The sequence below is a fragment of the Branchiostoma belcheri genome, unplaced genomic scaffold (genome assembly GCF_001625305.1).
Source record: "Branchiostoma belcheri isolate BF01 breed outbred unplaced genomic scaffold, Haploidv18h27 scaffold16, whole genome shotgun sequence".
Taxonomy (NCBI): Eukaryota; Metazoa; Chordata; class Leptocardii; order Amphioxiformes; family Branchiostomatidae; genus Branchiostoma; species Branchiostoma belcheri.
This window is the reverse complement of record NW_017803046.1, coordinates 1,488,609-1,511,700: the sequence shown is the minus strand read 5'-3', so window position 1 is coordinate 1,511,700 and position 23,092 is coordinate 1,488,609. Positions and strand designations below refer to the sequence as shown.

The following is a 23,092-nucleotide window of genomic DNA, read 5'->3' as shown; positions in this document are numbered from 1 at the left end:
CCTGCAAAGAGATTGTGACTAAAGGATATTGTGAAAACAAAACAGAGACATGGTTCAATGTGTATGTACAGTATGTTTAGAACTATTTGTCATTGATTTTTTTGGGGTTGCCGTTACAAATCAGATGGCTCCCAGGCTAATACACACATACAAAACACATACAAACCATTAGGAAGCTTACATATTTATATGTATCTGTAGGGAACAGTACTGGAATAAGTTCTAAAAGAGGCTACATTGAAACATGTTATCACTGTCAACAGGTCTTTTATTCCTTTGTTGAAAGTTATACTACTGTGGTAAGCTATAGCCTACAGTAGTATATCACAAATACACCCAAGGCTAAGTAATTACACTAGTCTCACTTCTATAGCTACACTCAAGGCTACCTCGCTACTAGTGTTACTTCTACAACACTTAAGGTAATCGCTGAAGCGAGAATGATTTTTTTGTCAACATCAGGCAAAAATCAATGCGGATGTCAACCATAAAATTTACTTGCTGTGGCATAAGTAGGGAGCTGTATGCAAGACCATGTCCTGTAAGGTATGATGGATAGGCAAGCCTACTCGCTGTGCCCTCTCTTATACAAGGGGTCACAAGGACCGGCAAAATTGACCATTCTTCACAAAAGGAAGTTTTCAAAAATGGTTAAACCTGATGATATAGTTTGCCAGGGTATGAAGTGTCTAGTACACAGGTAATAGAAGTTTGATCTATGACTAAACCTCTTCACCCCACAGGCCACCTTACACATGTATATGTATATGTGGTATATCCTCATCACACCTGCACAGTTGTCAGGTTCTATTGTCAGATTTGCCCAAGGACAGATCTGTAGACTCAAGGACATTATGTATAATGTCCTTGGTAGACTTAAAGCCAACAGCCACCCAGGTCATTTTCAAATTACATATCACTGTATATATGTGGGGATAGGTAAAACTGAGGCTGCAATGTCCAGTTGCTGTAATGTAAAGTGTTCCAAGCACTTGATCAATGCTGGTTAAGTCATTATGGCAGTATATATCATATGCATACAATTGTAAAGGCAACACCATTGTACAGTAACTTGTGCACCTCCTCAGTACCAAAGGATCAACTAACATTGTAACACAAACAAACATGATATACCTTTTCCCATCAAGTCTTGCAAGTTGTCTGTAAGCCTTAGACTAGATACTGTTAGAGGAATAAAGGATCAGTACTTGATATAGGGAATTGAACGTACCAAATGGTGGCGTAATATATTAGGACTACTCCTGTAGTGTATTAAAATGTGTTAGCAGCCTTGTTGTAACTCTCAATGCATTTCTGCAGATCTCTTTCAGGGTCAAGAAGCTGCGCAGTAACTTCCAGTATCATTTCTCATTTTGGTCAGACAAACTTTGGAGCTTATTCCAGAAAGACAGCCTTTTTACCAGAAAAAAACAACTGATAGATGGGAACAATAGAACAAATGGCAAAGAGAATGGGTTTTTCGCAGTATATATTTTCAACACTAGAATGTCCACAGAGTGTAGTAACAACTTTTCTTTTCAATCTTTAGTTTTGTTAAAATATATGCCATTTAGCATGCTGAAGTAGGTGTAACTAAAGGAGATGATCATCATTAGTAGAAAATCAAAATTTTTTAATTTTTTAATCCAACATTACAATGAAGCCACAGGATACAAGGCAAAGAGGTCTTGAGGTTCAGTTTTAAATTAAGTTTAAATGAATGAACAATATACCAAGTACCAAGCAATAATCTACTTGATTTTATTAAAACACTAATAGTAATTACTAATAACTAAGTAACAAGCGGAAAAATAATGATTGAGAGAACTCAACACAAGTTTGAACATTTTGGAAATCATTTCCTTATGTTTTGACCCCATTTCTTTGCGACCTTTTCATTTGACCTACGGTTATTTCTTATTTTGCAGGGGAGAGTTTGATGACGATGATTACAGCCAGGGTGGGTCACACTCACAGGGCACCAAGTATGCCAGGTGAGGTCAAAGGTTGAAGGTCACCTCTTTTGGTAAAGGTCGAAGGTCACCTCTTTCGTCAAGCTTCTGTGTAGTACTCGTTTTTCTTCAGAACCTCACCTGATCAGACAGTAGAGCAACCATATCAAGTGTCTCTGTACTACAAAGTGGCTTCTCAGTGTTTGCTCTGAAATGTACTTTTGCACTGCTTCAGCTAAGCAAAAGTGAACGTGTCCTCTTCACTTTGTTTATATCCACTTCTTTCTGAACTCTACTCCTTGGCCTTGCAAAAGAAAAAGTGGTAACTGTGAATGTGGCTCTTCCTTGTCTTGCTCTCTGGTGCATTTCTCTCTCTTCACTTTCATACAAGATGCACAGGAGGTGAAACATTGCATGTGGTACTATTGGTTGGCACAAGGTAGTTTTGAGTAGTTCATCTAACCTTGAAATGTTTCAAAGACATAAAAGGGCTTGCAAAGCTGTATGCACAATGTCGCAGCCTCTTTGATGTTCAAATCGTTGACTGCACGAGAAAGACTATTACTGGAAAAGGCTAGCAAATCATGTTCATGATTGCAACTAGTGGTAGCTTGACAAAGTCGTTTGCAGTGCATTTTATCTTTAAATGTTAGAGATTGCTAACAAAGAAAAGTCAGTTGTTCAATATTGTTTCTTCATGTAAAATCATCTTATGAAGACAAAAAGTGCTCTAATCATGTATCAACCTTGTACTTGCCAGTTTTGTGATTCTTTTTGTGTTCCTTTGCTATAGAATGTAGTTTAACATCTTAACATAATGCTCAGCCCATCTTAGTCTCTTCCTTGTGGCTTGCTTGCTGGTGTGGTCATTTCTCACTTCTTGGTGTTAAGTTATCAACTTACCTACATTGTGATTGCAATATTAAATTTCACCATCATGAATGATCCAAATTTTTGGTATAAAAAGATTGCTCAAGTATTATGTTGGTGTTTTGTCAACATACATGTATACTTTCTATATGCCCTCTTCAAAACTACAAAATGTATTAGCTTCTTGGCGTTTGTTTCTTAAATCAACATTAAGAAGAAATACTGGTGTTAATGTTTCTGAGCTCAAAATACCTTTAAGTTTGATGTCTTTCCATTAGAGAAATTGCCTGGCTAAAATCATATTGAATCAGTTATGCTTGAATTGAAGTCTTCTAGAACAGAAAACTAGAAAGAAACATTGTCACACAGTTCCATTTACACAGATAAAAGAAGCCTCCAACAAAATTCAATCACCAAAAAGCCCATTGTATCTGTGTTTCTGGTTTTAAGAATGTAATTTTAAACCTACTAACACTCACAGCAATTTGCTCACGTAATGTAAACATATTTTTAGAGAAGTATTAATATACATTTATTCAACACTTACCTTTATACCATGCTGCAACATACTGTGACCAATGGCGTCAATTGTACCAGTAATACATTAATACCAGTATAAATAATAGTGACAAGAGCTTATTTGTTTAACAGCCTGTTATTGTGGTCTGGTAACCATTGCCTTTTGACTGGCCTTTCTGCCGCAAATGTCACTGTTCAGTAGCAATAATAAATTCATGAAGGTCACTGTATTTTGCACCATTGATTAATATAGTATATTAGTGTAGATTGTTCACCAAAAGATTGAAGAGCCACATTCAAAACTGTTCATGTTTCGGCTTATGCTTTGTTGGAAACCAAGTTTCTCTTATAAAAAAAACAGCAACAAGAGAAACTGCATCACCATTTTGCTACACAAAAAAGCAAACAACAGGCGCTGTCTGGGTTCAGGCTGATTCTTGATTGTTGCTCCTTTGTCAGGCGCGATGGTTGTGAGAAAGACGAGAACGATAAGGAAAGGTTCGCAAGGTGGGTCAGACCTTTGGGCGCCATGCAGCAGCCCCTTCTTCAGTTCTCTTTTCTTTCTTCTCCTTTTCTTTTTCTTTCGTTCACTCTGTTGCTTGTGTGAACTCGTTCATTTTGCTTGCCAAAACTCTGCATAATTCAGTCAAAACGTAACATGATAACTTAGATGTAGAGCACATCTCAACCCTAATCTTGCTAAAGCTCCAAGCTGTAGACCTGTCCCTTAGCAGGCTTCTGTATATCTCCAATGCTTACTAGGCTCTGCACTGTACTTACCTTCCATCTTTGACAGTTTGATTGGCACCTGTCCACAAAAGCTTTCATCTGCTCTCCAGGAATCTCTATCTATCATGATTTATGTTTGGATTGCTATATCCTGCACAAGATAAGGTGATATAGAATTTGACAAGCATGTGTTTTGTGTATGTTCTAACCACAATGGTATCATTTTGATTTCAGGGAATGTTCATATGTGTAACTTTACAACATGTTGAAAATGTCACTTGCAATGTCCCACCAATGCGCTGATGTTAACATGGATTGTATCAACAGTGATCAGTTCCCATGGATCATTGTGCAATTGTGATTTTAGCAGACCACATCGAAGGCCACTGATATGAGTAGGTCTAATAACTCTATTAAAGTTACTCCAGCCAAGAGAGGATGAATGACCACTTTCTGATCCTCCATTTACCATGTTTGTGGCCAAACACATTGTAAATAGCAAGATACTGTATATATTTTGTTGAATATAGGTGCAAGCAGCAGGGGGATTGTTAATTGTGCTGGAGTGTATACTGCCCATTGCTGTGGTCACCACTTAGCATGTGATCTTTCTATATTGCATCTTTACATTGGACATATTTATATGGTCATGTTCATTGTATGATTTGTTGTGGTTGTAGTTTCAGCAAGGCAATGACATAACCGACCATCCACAAGGATTTTGTACCACACATCTCAATTTGTGGTAATAACATACCAGTATGTGACCAGGATCTCACCCAATTGAATTAAGTAATACAACCAGTCAGTGTTCAACCTTTGGATAAGTGTCAAATGAAAGCTTCACATGCTGCAGGCTGTGACTTACCTTCTACAAAAAGAACATGTCCATTACCATACTAACAAATTTTTTGTGGTGTCCTAATAAACCATTGTCTGTACATGTAGTTACATGTAGTCACTAACTAAACCTGAAGACAGGACAACCCTTTGTCTCCTACGTTGTAGTGGAAGAAGCTTTTTGCTTGTCTCTTCCAGAGAGAACCACAGCGAGATTGAGCGCCGCAGGCGCAACAAGATGACGGCGTACATCGCCGAGCTGTCGGACATGGTGCCCACGTGCAGCGCCCTGGCACGGAAACCGGACAAGCTGACCATCCTGCGCATGGCTGTGTCACACATGAAGTCCCTCAGAGGTGAGTAGGGTGTTCAACATGTGTATAGATGAATAGAAAAAACTGCTGACCCTAGCCTTTTTTTGTGTGATGTTTTTTGAGTGGACCCCAGCAAGGGGCATAAATTTTTTTAGCTGCTCAACCTTTACTAGTTCCATGATCGGACACTTTGTTGATGAAGTGTTACACAATCGGTGTTCCAATATTGACATTAAATATATACAAGTCATGTAAGTGTTAAATAAGTTGGATCACAAAATAATCCCAACCTGTACCGGCCCTAATTATTTCAGGACTGAAACAGGGAACAAAATTTTTTCCCCTAAGTCTTTCTTTACCACTTTTCATTTTGTTGTTGACTTCTAGATTAAAGGACCTGCTTGAAGTTGTGCAGGGAAAGTTCTTGAAAACAGTGACTTTTTATGTTGTGTGTTTCTGCCAGGAACAGGTAACACCAGTACAGAGGGAACCTACAAACCCTCCTTCCTCACTGACCAAGAGCTCAAACACCTTATACTGGAGGTAAGGAGAGGCAATAGCTTAGTGAGTAGACTAGTAGAGTACATATAGAATACAAATCAGGGTATTCCGTATCGCCCGAGGTACCAGCCTGACCGCGCGTGGGATCACCCGACGGCCGAGGGCTGGGACCGAGGGTGATGCGGAATACCCCGTGTTGTATTTTATTTATGTCATACGTATACCCACCCAAGGAAACACGCCTTTCAATGCGAAATGAGCAAAAATTTGGTGTCCCTAAACCCCAAAATGCAACAACATCAATTCCAATGTCCGAATTTTGTATTCGAATTTTCAAAAGCGGCGCACGCGTTAGGGCGAAACGCGTTCAAATTGTTCTATGGAACATTTGGAAGCCCTGGGCCGTACGCATTCAGAACCCCCGGGCCGTACCGCTAGTTATCACACGGGCCGGAACGACCGTATCGAACGTTATTGCTCCTAGGTATGACATAATGCCCGATATACCTAACAATCTTGGGAGGATGTAAACTTTTAAAGCTACAGCAATGCTGACAGTGATAGATTAGGTGTTCCTTATTTCTTTTTGTTGCTATAATCTATATCTAGTACTACATTTGTGTTTGTGCATGATAAAACTGCAAAAGCCAGCCAGAGAGAGGTTTGGCTTGTGAGTCATTTCTGTGTGTTTTCCAGGCAGCGGATGGTTTCCTGTTTGTGTCAGCGTGTGAGACGGGTAGAATCATCTACGTATCAGACTCTGTGGTGCCCGTCCTCAACCAATCACAGGTGAGCGTCTGTTTTCTGGGTAATACACAATTCAATATACACACATGTTTAACATACAGGTACAAGTGCATGTAGTGGTAAATTGGTTCCATACAATCGGTCTGAATGACTACCTTCCTTTTATTCCAGAAGATAATGGTAGATGTTACAAATTTTATCTATGTAATCAATTGTGAAAGGAGTACATGTACTTAGTAGTGTTTGCAAAAGACACAAACATAATTTTTTTTCCACAGAGTGCACTTCAAACTGGTGAGACATAGTGTAATAAGCACTCACTTTGTAACTAATTACTTTTGAAAATTTCTTTTGATGTATCCCAGATATATATGATTTTGGTTGTTATATTTCCAGTCGGACTGGTTTGGCTCGACCTTGTACGACCTTGTCCACCCTGATGATGTGGAGAAGGTCCGTGAGCAGCTCAGCACGGCAGAGAACCCCAATCAGGGCCGTATCCTGGACCTCAAGAGTAAGGCATTCGTATGCACTGTGTGCCCATCATAGATATGACCTTTTCTACTGTACCATTGCAACAGTGATTAGCAAGAAAGAAAGCATAGGTCACATGTATCAATTTTAAGTGTTTGAAGGATTCTAGGGAGAGGCCTTTGAAAAAGAAGAATTGTATGACCTTTTCTGATGTACCTTTGCAACTGGTAATAAGCAATATTGGAGGCACAGGTCACGTCGATCAGACTGTTCGCAGAAAAGAGAGAGAGAGAAGTGCCTTTGAAACAGAAGCACTGTGCATTGCATGTCCAATGTGAATATGACCCTTTCTGTGCTGTTACAACTGTAATTAGCAAAAGTGGAGGCATGGGTCACGTAGGCAAGGGTTTTTGAAATGTAACTCCATACTGTACTGAACAGTAATCAGCTTTATTGGAGGCATACATGTAGATGTACATGCAAGGATATATCACATCTAAATGCAAATAAAACTGGTCTCAGAATGCAGAAACATAATGGTACCTAATCACCTAAAAGTTCAAACTTACATGTATCCTTTTTTTACAGCTGGAACAGTGAAGAAAGAAGGGCACCAGTGTAAGTACACTGTAGTTTGGATTTTTTTAATACTGTTTGATGATTTTAAACTGATTTTTATTTTATGTCTACTTGGAGCTCTTTATCTGCTGTGTGAAAATTTCATATTGTGCTTTATTTTCTCCTTGTCAATTTTGCTTCTTAAGTAACAGTTGTGTTAACACATGTATATTAAAGCTTAATTACTAGACAAGTATATCGTTGAAGAGATTCATTTGTCACGTATAGATACAGTTCCTAGTAGACAAGTATAGAAGACCAACAAAACTAAAATGCTTGTAGGGATGAGGAATATGACTTCTTCATAGCCAGCAAAGTGAATGTTTTTCCCCATCCCGTTGTTGTTTAGCGTCCATTCGTCTGTGCATGGGGTCTCGACGTGGCTTCATCTGTCGCATGCGGGTTGGCAACGCCATCCAGGACCCTTCCCAGCATTCCCGGCTCGCCCACATCCGGCAGCGGAACGGGCTGGGTCCGCCGGGGAAGGACGGGGAGCAGTACGCCGTGGTACACTGCACGGGGTACATCAAGTCATGGCCGCCCACAGGTAGGACTGTACCAAATACAAACTTCAGGAGGGGGGGCAAGGTATCAGTCTGCAACAAACCCTCTTATGTTACAAAAGTTTCAAGATGCTTATTCCATCTAGGTATGTGAATTAAATCATGAAAAATTCTAATTCCAGTGTTTCAGTAATACAAAGGAAGAGCAAAAATTGAGTTTGTACTGGAAGGACTACTACATTTTTGTAGATGTACACTCAGGTCTGTTTACAGACTGCTGCTTTGTTTTTTTATGAGTCAAAAAAGTGATGGAAACTACAGTCAAGTTGTAGATACTTGTTACATGTATATTAGGTGTGGTTGGCCCATAAACCTTTTCACAGAATCCCCATTGCCTTCTGGGAGATGCAGGGCACTGTGGGTAATTCAGAGGACAACATTATGGTAATGCTATTGGTTGCCCCGTGCACTTGTCTCCCAGAAGGCAGTAGGTTTATGCACAATCTACTAGGGTATTGCATAGCTCGATGTCATCTGCCATTGGGTCCCAAAAAAGTACAAGTGTATACAAATTCTTTCTGAATTTTAGCTAGCATGATACCATCTCTATCATTGCCTGTAGTTTCTTGTTATGTTGCTGTTTATATGCTGCTGCTTACTACCACCCTATCTAACTGAGATTTAATATTCATTTGAATTCAATTCTTGACAGAGAAGTGCAAAGAAAGACCTTTAGCTAATCAGATACTAGTATGTCTGTGCCTATTTTATTTCTGCCTTTATTTTTAATGTTAGCATTTTTGTAATAGGTATGATATGTATTTTCTACATGCATGGGGCAGTTTTTTAAAGAAAAGTAGGCAGAATTAAAATGTAGGAAATGAGGCATTATGATAGGACTATTATGCTAGGTGAAGACAATTATATTTTAAATCGCACTGTAGGAAAAGCTTTAGAAAAGCTTTAGGTCGCTTATAGCAAAGTTGTGAGGCATCTTTAAGGTTCTGTCAAAATCATCAGCATGCTTAAGACAATTTACTTTTTTTGTAGATCTTATACATGTATTTATATTTATACGGTTTATATTTATGTAGATCTTATCAGGAACTTAACATAAAAGGTAGTGTCCTAGGATCTCAGATATTTCTAGATTCATGTTAAACTCAATTCATTCATTGGTACATTGTAGAAAAGGGCATATCTGCTGTGTCCATTATTAGGGGCTAAACTTAATGAAGGAGGCTTAAAGTCTAGTGCATTCTTTTCTTAATTTTCGTTTACTTTTTTTATAGGCATCATTTACTAATTTCTTTATCCTCATACTTTCTTACTCATTATATGTTTTAAATCATTCCTTGCATATTACATTTTTCCCTCAAGCCTTCAGGACATGATTTGAATGTTAAAGTTTCTAGTTCAGGGATGACATGATAAAAACTTCTATGCCCGTCACACAAAGTAGTGCAGGCTGCTGGTGATTTTAAGCATGGATGAATGCATGATCACAAAATCACTGAAATCTGAATCAGACATGCTGTGATCTAATGATTGAACAATGCTGTAATTCTTGTTTTTGACTCCAGGAAAACTTGCCGCTAAGCTGGTCAATGCAGGTACGTTAGTGGCAAGGAAATCCGGGTTCTTAAGTAATGTGGCATTGTCGTCCATTGGTTTGATTGAGAAGTCTTTTTTTTTTCAAGGTTTTTATTTAAAAAAAAAACTCCTCGCATGAATCTTCACAGCTACTCTGCTTTGGATGCATTTCTTTATGAGCTCGGCGCTGATGTTTGTAAAATGGGTGCTCCAAGTAGAAAAGAATGTGATGTACAAATGTATATGTATTGGGATATTGCAAGTTTTTGCATGCCAGTTAATTATTTGAATAATTCATGCTTCATTCAGTCGTGGTGGTTTGCATTGGTCAGAGCAGATTGAAGAAGTTTATCTGGACAGAGATGTCATTTTTGCATTGTGGTAGTTTTAAGCACGCATATATTGATATATTGAATGACATGTTGGGCATTAATGTATTGGCTGGATGGTATGTATAATGTGGGCATCAAGTGATCATGCATGGATACATGCATCAACTCAAGTGCACTTCGTGACCCACATCACGTCCAAATTTGTCTCTGTCAGTGTCTTAGTATTAATCTCATTGGCTGTGAGATTTGAGTCTACAATCAGGCAGACATTTTCACTACATGTATCGACAACAATAAGGCCTGCAAGTGTGAAAAGAATACTGTCCTCTGTGTTTTAAGTCTTTATTTTCCCTTCTGTTTGGTGGTTTAGTTGGTGTACATATGTGCCTGTGCTCTGGTGTGTAGTTGTGCTTGTCAATACTGCCTAAGGATCAGGTACCCTTGCTAGTGAATCAAAGTGAACCACTCTTGTTTTGAATCAAGTTAGAGTTCCTCTTTTCTAAAGGAGTTGGATATTGGATTAGCCTTCCTTTCCCGTTGTTTTCATTTTTTTGCATACTCCTCTCTTTGTTGTTCATCATTTTGTAGTAATATAATATTTAATTATTTATTTGCCTTAAGTTTGCTCTGCTGCATTTCTATATGGTATGGGAAGTAACTCCCCTGTTACTGTACTTAATCATTTTGCTAAGAAAAATTTGCTGATCATGTCGGATAGTTGGTAAGGTAAGGTCTCGGATAGTTGACCTTATTGCCAGACATTGCAATTTATCAACAGCACTAAGATGTTCATTTGATTTATTCAAAAGACTTGATCGTCCATTTCTTATATTAGTTACATGCACATGCATCATTATGTGCAGAGGCTACTTTGACATTAGTTTGCAGTACACTGATATGTATAATACTAATTGTAGCAGTTCAGTCACTGTCAGAGTGGCTTTGGCACACATGTTACTACTCATTGGATACACGTTTTGGCATGGGGAGCCCATGTTAATGTCTCAGTTTAACATCAGATTCTGTAATACATTTTGTACATGTAGCATGTTGACTTCAACATTTCTACGATTCCCCTTCTAAACATGTACTACATATGCTATCTTGGCTTTTGCTGTTGGTCAGTCTTACTTTCAAAATTCCAGATATGTTATACAAAGTACAATATCATTATGAAGCTGCAACAATCATCATACATGTGTGTACACTAGTACTACATGCAAACGTGTACCTTGAAATAAAGCAAAAAGTTGTCAAAACTTCATCACTGTTTGTTCATGCATACCCGGTATGTGTACTTTTAATTTCTGTGTCCAGTTGTCTGTTGTTGAGCTCTTTTTTGGGAAAGTACAATCTGTTCTCTCAGCTGCTGGTGTCTACTGTCCATCATTGCCCTAAGACAAAAGGATAGTATTAAGCTTCTTAATACTAACGGGAGTGTGTATTAGCCTTGTGTCCATCCCATTCTAGCCGCAGGCCGCTCCTGTGTATGCTTCCCTGCTGAATATTCTGGCCCCCATTGGAAGGCATTTGAATATTTGTCACACGAGAGTTCTGACTAGCTCTGAGTTGCACAATCCTCAATAATGGTAACAACAGACCTGGGTACAAACAGGCTTTCAGAAGTTCAATCCCAGCTAATTGATCATGTACACTGGTTCCAAAAGGTATTCAACATTTAGATGGGGGCAGTTTCCTGTCTTTTGAACAGGGAAGCAATCAGAGGAGCCAACCGGAGCTAGAATAGTATTGATACTCGGCTAGGGTATCTAGACTACTATGGTCACAAGTTCTGAAGAGTTGTATTTCCTGGTGCGCCCCCTGTAGGTGTGGTGCTGGAACAGCAGGATGCGGACGCGGATGGCCACGGCAACAGCCACTACTGCCTGGTGGCGATCGGCAGGCTGCAGGTGACCAGCTCCCCGAGCTGCAGCGACCTCAACACCACCTCACCCCCCACCGAGTTCATCTCCCGACACAGCATGGACGGCAAGTTCACCTTCGTGGACCAGAGGTGAGCTTTTTTTTCTGGCCATATAGTATACAGTCACATGTACTTCTCATCTCAGCTATAGTCTGCATGTAACATACAGTCAAACCTATACAAGGGACCACCTGTATATAAGGACCACCTTAAAAAATTTTGTCCCAATGATCCAAGTATATAAAATCCAGGTGATCTCGGCTAGATTTTCTCTGTCTCCTGAATGGTCTTGGGCAGTTTTGACTGTATAATAATGTATGATATGCCCTACGACTAGTGCACTTACATTCAGTGTTATGTTATTTTGTATACAAACTTATCAGTCTGAGGTAATGATGTCTGATTGCAGGGTCTTGTGCAATACTCCTGAGTGTGCAATTTATGACATTTCCATTTCAGTAGTTTGAGTAAAATGACAAATTTTAAAACAGGCACTGTCTCACACAGTGTTGTGATAACTGCAGTCTGTTTAGAGTCTTATTTCCTGTACATTTGTGCAGAGTGATCCCTGTCCTGGGATATCAGCCCACGGACCTGCTGGGGAAAACCTGCTTCGACTTCTACCATCCCGAGGACCAGCCCAACTTGAAAGAGAGCTTCGAGCAAGGTACATGTAAAATCCTATTAGTCAAGGAGAAGGTACAACATATCAAAAAGTCAAAGATTTTAAGTCTAATATATAAACCAATTTTAAAAGTCAGTAAGAGCTGATAGAGGTGACAAGTAAAAAGCGTTATATTCGGCATCAGAAGCAGTGTTCCATCACTGTTAGCCGTCACATCTTTTGTCTATACTTGACTGGTTCTACTTTCTTAATTGAAGTCTTAACTGTCTGTGTGTTGCCCTGTCAGTACTTAAGATGAAGGGGCAGGTGATGTCGGTGATGTACCGCTGTCGGGCCAAGAACGGGGAGTGGGTGTGGCTGCGGACAAGCCTCTTCAGCTTCCAGAACCCCTACACTGATGAGGTGGAGTACATCGTGTGCACTAACACTTCAGTCAAGTAAGTACTGCACCACCCTGGTTTTACAGTTAGACATCAATTTTGTGTATCTTTATTTGTTTGGATTGCAATTAAGGTCAAGGCAAGTCAAAGTGCTGAGCTACAAATGTACGCTATACTATACATGTATTTATAAAGGGTACAATGAGCAGTATACTGTTACAGTAGTATACTATAGAGGTTCTAAAGTACTATACTTCACAGTGTCATCGAAATTAGTGGCTAAGATTTGCTACAATTGCCACTAGTGTAATACTCCAGTTTTGTTTAGTTAGCGCAAACTACATACTATATATAAGACTGGACTGTTAGCTTTGATCAGTTCCTATGCCTTGTCTTATCAATGCTGCACAATCATTGTGTATGGTGGGCTCTTTATTGTCCTTGAGGCGTGGCTTTTCTCAAACACTGGACCTCATCTGAGGGTCCATTTCACTGGACCTCCAGCTTCATCTAAAGGCCTATAACCCTTTATACAGCTTGAGTTTGTATGATTTCCTGATTTCCCTGCTTGTTCAGGAACCTCCAACAGCAGCAGCAGCAGCAGGAGATGGACAGACTACGAGCCATGGAGGGGAAGGGCATGCCTGCACTCACCTCTGCACAGTTCGACCCCACACAAGTACAGACTGTACAAGGTTTGTTGGTTTGTTCACTTAACTGGTTAACTGCTTAAACATGTCACACACCAGTTTTTGTATGTTAAGTTGGATAAGAGCAGGCTGTTAGGTTTGAATTACTGTAAATCATGATTATTTTGCAGTACTTACATTCTTACCGGTATATTCTTACTTCTGTACCACGAATTTATCATTGCTACAAACAAAATAATAATTCGCCGACTTTTTTTCTTCTGCACCTGCCACCACCATGGACATATGGTCCTGCATGAAATGTTGCTACCCTGAATATTAAGTGATTTACAGTTACAGTACTCACACTACGAAAATGTCTATGTGTATCAAATATGATTTGGTAGGCATTGGCTTCAAACCCTGTTACACTGACAATCCCTACTAGGTATGGACCAGGATGACAAGGCGAAGGACTTATCTGGTTACCCAGACAACCGCGAGGCGTACCAGGCCACGGGGAACTACATGATGCCGTCCCCCGGCGTACAGGACCCCAACAAGCCGCTGGCCTCGCCTCCGGTGAGTGGGTCCTTCCGAGCCGCCGCCTTCACGGCGCAGAGATCGCCCCAGGTGGGTGAATGAGTGGAAACAGACGACAAAGCTGTGACGCAGCGTCACGATCATTACGCTGCTGCCAGGCCACGGACATTTTCAGATCTTAAAGACAGGAGAAGGGAGAAGACTTTGCATAACCCTGAGGAGTAGTCTCACATTGTGATTTTGATTCCTGTCTTAAGAAATAAAAAAGCCTACGAAATAGTAGGACAAAGTGTACCTAACTACAAAATGTATTCCCTCGTCAAACAGTAACATTCGCAGTAAAACAGCACTTGCATTGTAAGGCAACTCCTCACTTGCTATGAGCCTGACTTCTTCAGATATGTTTTGTTTGAAGTTAGTTACCTTTACATTGGACCGTATTCTTTCTTTGACTCATATTGACCCATTATTTCTTAACAGTTTTTATCCTCGTTGTTACTGAACTTGATTACTTGTTCTGATTTGTATCACTGAAGGTGGCTTCAATCTGTATTATTACTATTGTTCACTTATTTGTTCATTCGTTACTATAGTATATTAACTTTCAATTCTATCTTTATCATCTTGATTCCTTTCATTAACAATTGTTTGGTCAGGCAGCACTTTTCATAACGTACCCCACAGTGTTCTCCTCCAGTCCAGTGTTATGAAGTGTCACAAACATGAAAGCTAAACATTAGTAAGGTGACTCTTCCATACATGTTTGAGAATTGGGCTTGCCAGAAATTTGATTCATCAGGAAAATTTAATTCGTTCAACAGACTTCTGATTTAAGTACGAAAATGAGCACCAGAAAAAAGTTTTTCTTTGAAGGTTTTTTCTTTTGGAAAAAATATTTTTCTTCTCACAGCTTATAACTATGGACTGGAAAGAGACACAAAGATATGACACACTCTAACATTATGACGTCTATTGCAGGCATATGGTCCTGGGTCTGTCCAACAGAGCATGGTATCAGCTGGAGGGGCGACTGGCTGAGATGGTCCGTCGACGACAGGGGCCCAAACCAGCCACTTGGTCATCTCCTCCGTTTGCCAATCAGGTAAGGGTACCAAGTGTCTACAAGAGGTATATTGTGGTCAGTTACAGTCTATGCATTAACTTTTGCAAGGTATTGTTTATATGTAAGACACAGATAGTACTGGCAAGTTATACTTTTTCAATTGTACAAAAATTTTATGAGATATAGATATTCTACATCTTTATTTCATGTATAGGTACAGATTCGTTTTATTGCCTTTCAGATTTTAAGGCAGTTGTTATAACTCACTCTTGCCATATTTTTTTGGTTGAACCATTCTTCACTCATGAAAGCTCAAATCGGCATATAAACCACTTTTCATTGAGGTCGTGAAGTTTGCCTCATTTTCTTCACCATGGTGTTTCATGGACTTTCCTCGGTTTGCAGACATCCAACTCTCGCAACAGTAAACCCCAGTCCCCCACCTTCACCACCATGGCATCTGGGGCTGCAGCTGGCTACCCACCCACGGTGTCCCCAGCTGTCAGCTACAGCCCCACAGCAACATCCCCGGGACCCACCTACACCCAGCTCAACTCCTCACAGAGGGTCTACCCAGGATACCAGGGAGAAAAAGGTACAGCAAAAGTGCTCTTTTGTCATGCGCCTGTGTTTCAAATCATCTACTAAGTTCCTAATACTGGCTCAGAAAAGAACAGGAAACAGTCATGCCTACCAAGGATTGAGGTGTTCAAAAACTTGTTCTTTCATAGAACAATCGCAGAGTGCAACTCGCTGTCACCAAGTACAGTAGGGGAATTATCATTAGATAGCTTTAAACAATGTTAGATGTTCAAAGGTTAGATGCAACAAAGGTTAGGTGCAACAAGTTGTTCAATGCATGCCTGTGAAGCTGGTGTGTTAAGCCAAAGGGCAGTTATACCGGCTATACAGATACAGAAAGTGATGTACATGACAGGATATCATAATTTCTACACTTACAAATTTGTAGGACATAGTTCAGCCCCTGTACTAAAAACCTGGCGTCTCCCATTTGCAGATGGCGTCCCCCCAGGTAGCCTGGGTCCATGGGCTGCACAGTGGCCGCAGGGGGCCTCGGCACAGTCTGGCACCAGCGAGCACCCCCCTCAACAGCCCCAGGAGATGTTCCCTGACATGTTGACCATGTTAGACCAGCCCCCGACCGGCAGCAACTACAACAACGAGGACTTTGGTGACCTGTCCATGTTTACAACCTTCTCCGAGTAAACAAACAATGTTCACTGGAGGGAAAGTCTGTTGATGTGGCATATCTAACATTTCTGGATCACAATGCAATGTTTTTAGGTGTGGTAATGATTGTTTCTAAAAATAATTCAGCCTGGGGCTCAAAATCATGAAGGTGTTAACGTGACTTTCAGTAGGTGAATTCTACTTACTGTATAAGTGAAACTGTCAACTGTTGTGTAATCTGTACATTACTGTTGCATGTAAGTCCTGTATTGTTTCTTTTTTTCCAAATTAGAAGTTTCAAATATTTTGTTACTGAAAAAAATTGATGTACATGTAAACAACTTTTGGCTCTGCTCTAGGTGTATGCAAATTTTTGAATGTTTCTAAACATGTATGTAAAGTCTACATACAGTATCTAGTTTTGGTAACAATTTAAACAATAGACCATTGTGTACGATACATGTAAAGATGTTGTGCCCATGATACAAATTGGTGAATCTGTATGGGGTTTGTTATGTGTGATGATATTGATACATGTATCTTACGTCATCATAGTACTATTTGTTGTAAATGGACTGCTAGTAAGTACACGGGATATTTGTGAAAGCACATCTGTAAGAATCAAAGCACACCTATCAGACAACCTAAATAAAAGCCTTTACCTATTTTTCCTTGGATTTTAGGCAACGTATTCTCTCATCAGAAAGGTACAAACCTGATTTAGGCATGGGTAGCATTTCACCAGAATCATGCAAGTCCAGTATATGTACTAGTAATTGTTTAGATTGAAACAAAGTCCATTGTAATATGATTGATAATGCCCTAAATGGAAAATACTGAGGTGTGAGGTATCAGAAATCTTTTGAGTACTCGTGCAGGATAAATGTGGTGTTCCTGGACTTTTACAAGGCTTGCACTTTTGATGTGTCTGGCTGTACAATTTTTGCTACAGTTGAACTGTTGTGTATCACCATTGGGGGTAATATAATGAGAGCTAGTGCTATGCAGAGCACATTGTTTAGTCATGGCAACATTATTTACTATTTCTACTATCATCAGTTTTTTTATTATCTAACTTGGAGCTAAATGTTCTGAAATGGAAAAATCTATTTTACATGTATGTCACCAGCATTTAAGTATACTTTTTATTGTGTAGAGTATTGAAGCATAAAATGCTTTTAGGTTAAATAATTGTGTCACAGGTTAAGGATGTGCCATGGCTATTCTTTTACCATTGCAATTTTATGATTTCTTAAATAAGAAAGTCCTAGAAGGTTATAGAACTTCACACAGTACAGTGGTGAAGTAGCTTGTGTAGTTTAGTATTCATGTATCCAAGATGCAAATAAAGTGCTTGACTGTAGCTCAGATAGACTGTGACATACTGGAATGTACTTTCATTGTAGAAAATCTTTAATTGAAAGATTTTGGCAGATCATGTTTAACTTAATGGATTAGCCAGTGGTGAATATATTGTCTTGATGTGCAGTAGTAAGATGGTACAAATGATGACAGGTGTGTTATGACACTTACTGGACACATACTTGTGTATGACAGTTACTACTGTTCACATCTGTATCAAATGATGTTCTGTTTTGTACTGAGAGCATGTGATGATATTTCCTGTAAATTTCTTTTCCATGTGCCAGTATGGGTTAAATAAAGGCTTGTTCTACATTGTACCTGCCACCATTGCATGCTGAGTCTCCATAGGTGTTATAATAATTAGTTTATCATTATAACTAAGGAGGTTAAATACATTTAACCTCCTTGTTATGACAATATAATCTTGTGGGATTGCCTATATCTATATCTATAGCTTACATGTCCAAGCACACTACTGAGGGAAATGCTCTATCAAAGTACATTATTATGTAAAACCCATAATATTTTGTTTATACTGGGTACATGAGAGGATACATAATACAGTATTTAGTTGACCTGGAATGATGATAAGAATATATTTCACAATGGTATGATTGATCCAACTGATCTTGGCATATCAGTTCACCTACCTAAAGAAGACAGTCATTTTTTCTGAACAGTTATACTAAATCATCACAGTTTCCCAAGTTACCAAGCAGCATACATGTAAATCCTCTTGTGATCTTCCAGACTTTTCCAGATCATTCAAACAAAATTTCTAAAATTGCACTGACCTCCAAAATAGCAAATAATGGGACATACAAGTCTTTTTATTACCGGTACTTAGAAAACTTTTTCTGATGTTGTTTAAACATCCTCCTTTCCCTGCCCATGTACTTCATAGGTAACCCATCCAGGGCAGTTATAACCTTTCTCCCTCCCATGTACGGTTGTAGAGCCTGGGGCACCACCACAGACCCATCCTCTTGTTGGAAGTTCTCTAGTATTGCGACTATCAGTCGTGGAACGGCACACGCCGTGGCGTTGACCGTATGTGCGTATTTCGGGTCCTCCTGGTCTGTTTCGTACCGTATGTGCAGCCTCTTACTCTGGTAGTCAGTACAGTTTGATGCGCTGGACACCTCGCCGAATGAATCCCTCCCAGGCATCCACACTTCCACATCGTACTTCCTGTGTGCAGAGAGACCGAGTTCCTGCGTCGGCATGTCCAGGATGTGGAAACACAGGCCCAGTTCTGAGTACAGGTCCTTCTGTAGGGACACAAACTCCTGCTGCATTCGCTCACTTTCGGTGCCGTGGTCATTGGCAGTTACTCCAAACATCTCTATCTGTTGAAGAATGCAATAAAAACATCAGATAATCAACAGGTCCCAGACATTTCAATACATGTATAACCAACACTAAGCTAAGCTATGGTATACAAAAAATGCAGAAATAATGCATTAAATAACCCATCAATCAAATGGTCTATAATTAGAAAAACAAACAAGAACTTGAAGCTATTAGCTAAATTACCAGTATGTCTTATACAATTTACATTTTTAACATTTATGGCAGAATGAATTTAAGTTAATGACAGCTATATTTAAAGTAATTTGATACATGTGGTTTCATTTTGTTTCGTTGTGCCATGCTTTCTTTTGTGTGAATTTTGGAAACAATAAAAAGAATGATTTATAAAAAAAAAAAGTAATTTGATAAAAACACACTATTACCCAGTAATACTAGTACATTGTAATACAATAAATTAAAACAACAAATGAAGCACATGTACTACTACATGTATACAATAATAATATCAATGAGTTTAAAACTAGTACATGTACCTTTGTGAAATGGTGGACTCTGTAGATGCCGTATGGCTCGCTCCCACTCCAGGTCTCTGCTCTGTAACATGTGCTGACTGCGAACGCCTTCTGCGGCAGCTGGTCCGCCCGCAGCACGTGGTCCTTGTACATCCCCGCGATCCCGACCTCCGCCGTTCCCGCCAGACACAGCCCCTCGTGTTTGCTGGAGTCTAAGGTGTAGATCTGAGTGTCAAATGCTCCAGCCTTCATCATACCGCAGCCCTCCAGTATAGCAGGGTAGAAGAAGTCTGGTACCACCAGAGGGGTGAAACCCTGCTGGTACAGTCTGTCCTGGGTGAACTGTACCAGGGCATGCTGTAGCTGCGCTCCTGCACCTTTTAGATAGTAGGACCTGCAAGATAAGTCATCATTTGGTTATTTATCATAGACACTTGGGTAATAATGCTCCTATGACACTGGTAAATGTCAATTCAGGTAATGAGTATGAAACCCAGAGACCCCACCTGTGGCCTGACACATTGGCCAGGTGTCGCAGCTGCAGAATGTTCAGCCGCTCTGCCAGCTCCAGGTGGCCTCTGGGTACAAACGTGAAGGACGGCTTCTCTCCAACCATCTCCACTAACCTGGCCTGTGATTCGTCACCCACAGGGGTGGAGGGATGGCAGCTGGGACACAGGTACATTTTCATTGGTTACAGTAATCACATTATCCTGGAGTCCAGCCAATGGGGTAACAGATCTTGGGGAGTGGACTAAGGCTAACAAGGCTGGATTCTAGGCTATAATCACATAGCACGTCGGCAGATCGTACTGCACCTGCGCGAAACCCGTAATGCTATTGTACATAGCATTTCGGCAGAATGTCTCATATAAGGTCGTATTCGCTCATATAAGGTTAGCATTTCGACAGTAGTTTCCAAATGTTATGTCGGAAAGAATATCCTCTGCAACAGGCAAAATTCTGATGCAACGTTGACCAAAAAATGAAAAACGTGAAAATACGGGGTTCTGCGCAGGCACAGTACGTTCTGCCAACGTGCTTAATCACATGACCTGACCGTGAAACTAAGTCAATGTCACTGTCAGTACTAGTACTTACAATAGTTACACTTTTTAGTTTTTTCATTGAACAGAAAGTAATTTGTAATCCATTGTATCTTGAAAGCCCCTCTTCTTGCACAGCCTGTTACCTATATAACCAAAGTCAGGTACTCATTTAAACCTGGGTAGATTGAGGATAGTGGTATTAACTACTTTTCCTAAGGACACAATATCTAGCCATCAATGCCACTCATCAATCATTAGGGTACAAGCAATTCGAACACAATTCCTAAATTGCTTTGACGAAAACCAAAAAGAATTGTACTGTCCCAACCTGTTAGGTAGCCTGAGTAGAATGTCGTACAGCTGACTGTTCAGCTCAGTCTCAGTATGGCTGGATTCGTTAAATTCCTGTCGGAGCTAAATGGAGGTGAATGCAGTCATGAATTCTTTATTGTGATTGTAGTTAACAAACACCTTTTATCAACCTATGATTTTCAGCAACATCGCTGGCTCATAATTAATAGTCATACATTAATAGCAACATATAGTGACTGAATATTTGAGGTGAGCAATGGTCTGATTGTGTTGAACGAAAGTACAAATGCCATCCAGGCATTATACTATAGTCTGACAGCAAGTCCAATAACATTTAAGCACAAAATGCTGCCAGAGGTGAAGCACTTTTGACTTGGTAGACTTACTAGTAATCTCCAAGCAGATTCTAGGGTGGCCAAAAACAGTACAAAGTTGACCAGGCATTGCCATTAGCCTTTAGACCCTCTCTGGCAAATGGATACTACCTACCTGACCAACGTCTTTGGCCACCCTAGGATTTGCTTGGAGACTATGTATGACATCTGATTATCCCAATGGCTTATGCTATGGGACTGGTGATGATGATAACGAACTACATGTATCATATTTACCTGGCGTCCTTTTACTTGCATGTCCTTAAATTCATCACTGTTGGGTTGACTTTTGGCCAAACTTTTGGCCTGACTTGCCAGGGCCTGTCTCTGCTCCTGTAGCTGGTCCACCTTGGCTCTGACCCTGCAGCTCTCCTGCCACAGGTCAACCAGCCTGTACACTTCATCCTCCTGTCAACGTCAGGAAGGAAACACTATGTCTCAGATAACTGAACTTTGTATAGTTAAAACACTCATCTCCAAGCAGATGTAGGGTTCTACTCAGTATGGTAGTACAACACTAATCTCCAAGCAGATGTAGGGTTCCACTCACCATGGAAGTAAAAACATCTCCAAGCAAATGTAGGGTTCCATACAGTCAGTGTTTTGAACATGTGTTTGAGGCATTTTCAACTTTGGTGGTCCAAACTTTTATCTCTTTCCTTCCTTCCAATCATGGTGTGATTTTTCTACCTCCATGCTCCAATAGCAAGACATATTACATTACATCAAGGACATTATACATATAATGTCCTTGATTTTACACATACAAAAATGCAAAAAACTGAGTAGAATCGTACATCTGCTTGGGATGTTGGAAACATGCACTAAGATTTTGGGGATTGTTGTGCGTTCTTGTCTATGGATGGCTATCATAGACAAGAACGCACAACATGGTGGCAGCGGTAAACCATTGTTAAGAGGGAGAGGAAGAGAGAAGACTGTGCCAGGGCATTCCTCGGAAAAACAGACCCAGGATGGCAGCAGCAAACGGACACCTCCACCCCTCCATGAACTGGGATGCCGATGACCTAGTAGAAGAGTACAAGAAATTCAAGCAGAAAACAGAACTGGCCTTCAAGAGCTTCCTGAAAGACACAGAACCAGAGCAACAGGTGAGCTACATTCTGTTGTGGGTTGGATCCCAAGGTCTCGACTTATTTAACAGCTGGGAATTCACGGGAGAAGACGCGGGAGACGCTAAGAAGCCAGACAAAATCCTAGAGAAGTTTGAAACACATTTGGAGCCCAAAACAAACCATAGGATCTATCGGTATGAATTCCAGGGCATACAACAGAAGCCCGACGAGCCCATTGATGACTACGTAGCAAGATTGAAAAACGTAGCAAAGAAATGCAAATTCAAAGACGATGCAGAAATAAAGGACAGATTAGTTGACCAACTGATCGTGGGGCTGCATACATAAGAAAGTACAACGAAAACCCTCGGTAGGGGAAACCTGACCTGACACTGAAGGACGCCATGGACACAGCCAGGGCCTTTGAAGCGACCCAGAAACAGATGTCCTCTCTATCCATGCAGACAGGCACGTCTAGCAGTAATAGGGTAGATGTAGTCTCAAAGAAGACATACCAGGCAGGGTCCAAACAGAAGCAACCCCACATGTACAAGACGTACAAACAGAGTACAAAGAGCTGTAGATATTGTGGTAACACACACGAGTTTGGTGACAGGGCCAAATGCCCAGCATATGGATCTAATTGCAATGCATGCGGCAAGCCAAACCACTGGGGGAAAATGTGCCGAGCAAAAAACAGACCTCAGCCTACCCAGAATAAGCCACAACAACCCAGAAGATAT

General features: G+C 40.3%; 2 protein-coding genes across 3 annotated transcripts in view; one reads left to right on the top strand and one right to left on the bottom strand.

The window, feature by feature from the left end:
* Positions 1–18,034, top strand: part of LOC109466010 (aryl hydrocarbon receptor nuclear translocator 2-like) — a 29,012-nt gene extending 10,978 nt beyond the window's left edge. Inside the window, 17 exon segments of the mRNA XM_019763528.1 lie at positions 1,929–1,994; positions 5,109–5,266; positions 5,688–5,767; positions 6,422–6,514; positions 6,869–6,986; positions 7,535–7,564; positions 7,914–8,111; positions 9,651–9,680; positions 11,820–12,006; positions 12,477–12,583; positions 12,828–12,978; positions 13,498–13,616; positions 13,999–14,132; positions 15,072–15,122; positions 15,124–15,195; positions 15,562–15,751; positions 16,175–18,034. Of these exon segments, the coding sequence (XP_019619087.1) occupies positions 1,929–1,994; positions 5,109–5,266; positions 5,688–5,767; positions 6,422–6,514; positions 6,869–6,986; positions 7,535–7,564; positions 7,914–8,111; positions 9,651–9,680; positions 11,820–12,006; positions 12,477–12,583; positions 12,828–12,978; positions 13,498–13,616; positions 13,999–14,132; positions 15,072–15,122; positions 15,124–15,195; positions 15,562–15,751; positions 16,175–16,383 (1,993 nt within the window). The 3' untranslated portion in view covers positions 16,384–18,034.
* A 451-nt stretch (positions 18,035–18,485) lies between these two features.
* The window catches only part of LOC109466011 (serine--tRNA ligase, mitochondrial-like), a 6,669-nt gene continuing 2,062 nt past the window's right edge, over positions 18,486–23,092 (bottom strand). Inside the window, exons 1-5 of one of the 2 annotated variants that reach the window (XM_019763530.1) lie at positions 21,511–21,678; positions 20,916–21,001; positions 20,045–20,206; positions 19,560–19,932; positions 18,486–19,061 (exon numbers count right to left, since the gene is read on the bottom strand). In XM_019763530.1, the coding sequence (XP_019619089.1) occupies positions 18,546–19,061; positions 19,560–19,932; positions 20,045–20,206; positions 20,916–21,001; positions 21,511–21,531 (1,158 nt within the window). In that variant the 5' untranslated portion in view covers positions 21,532–21,678 and the 3' untranslated portion in view covers positions 18,486–18,545. Of the gene's footprint in view, positions 19,062–19,559; positions 19,933–20,044; positions 20,207–20,915; positions 21,002–21,510; positions 21,679–23,092 lie in introns of those variants that run through there. The other variant, XM_019763529.1, reaches the window with a different exon arrangement.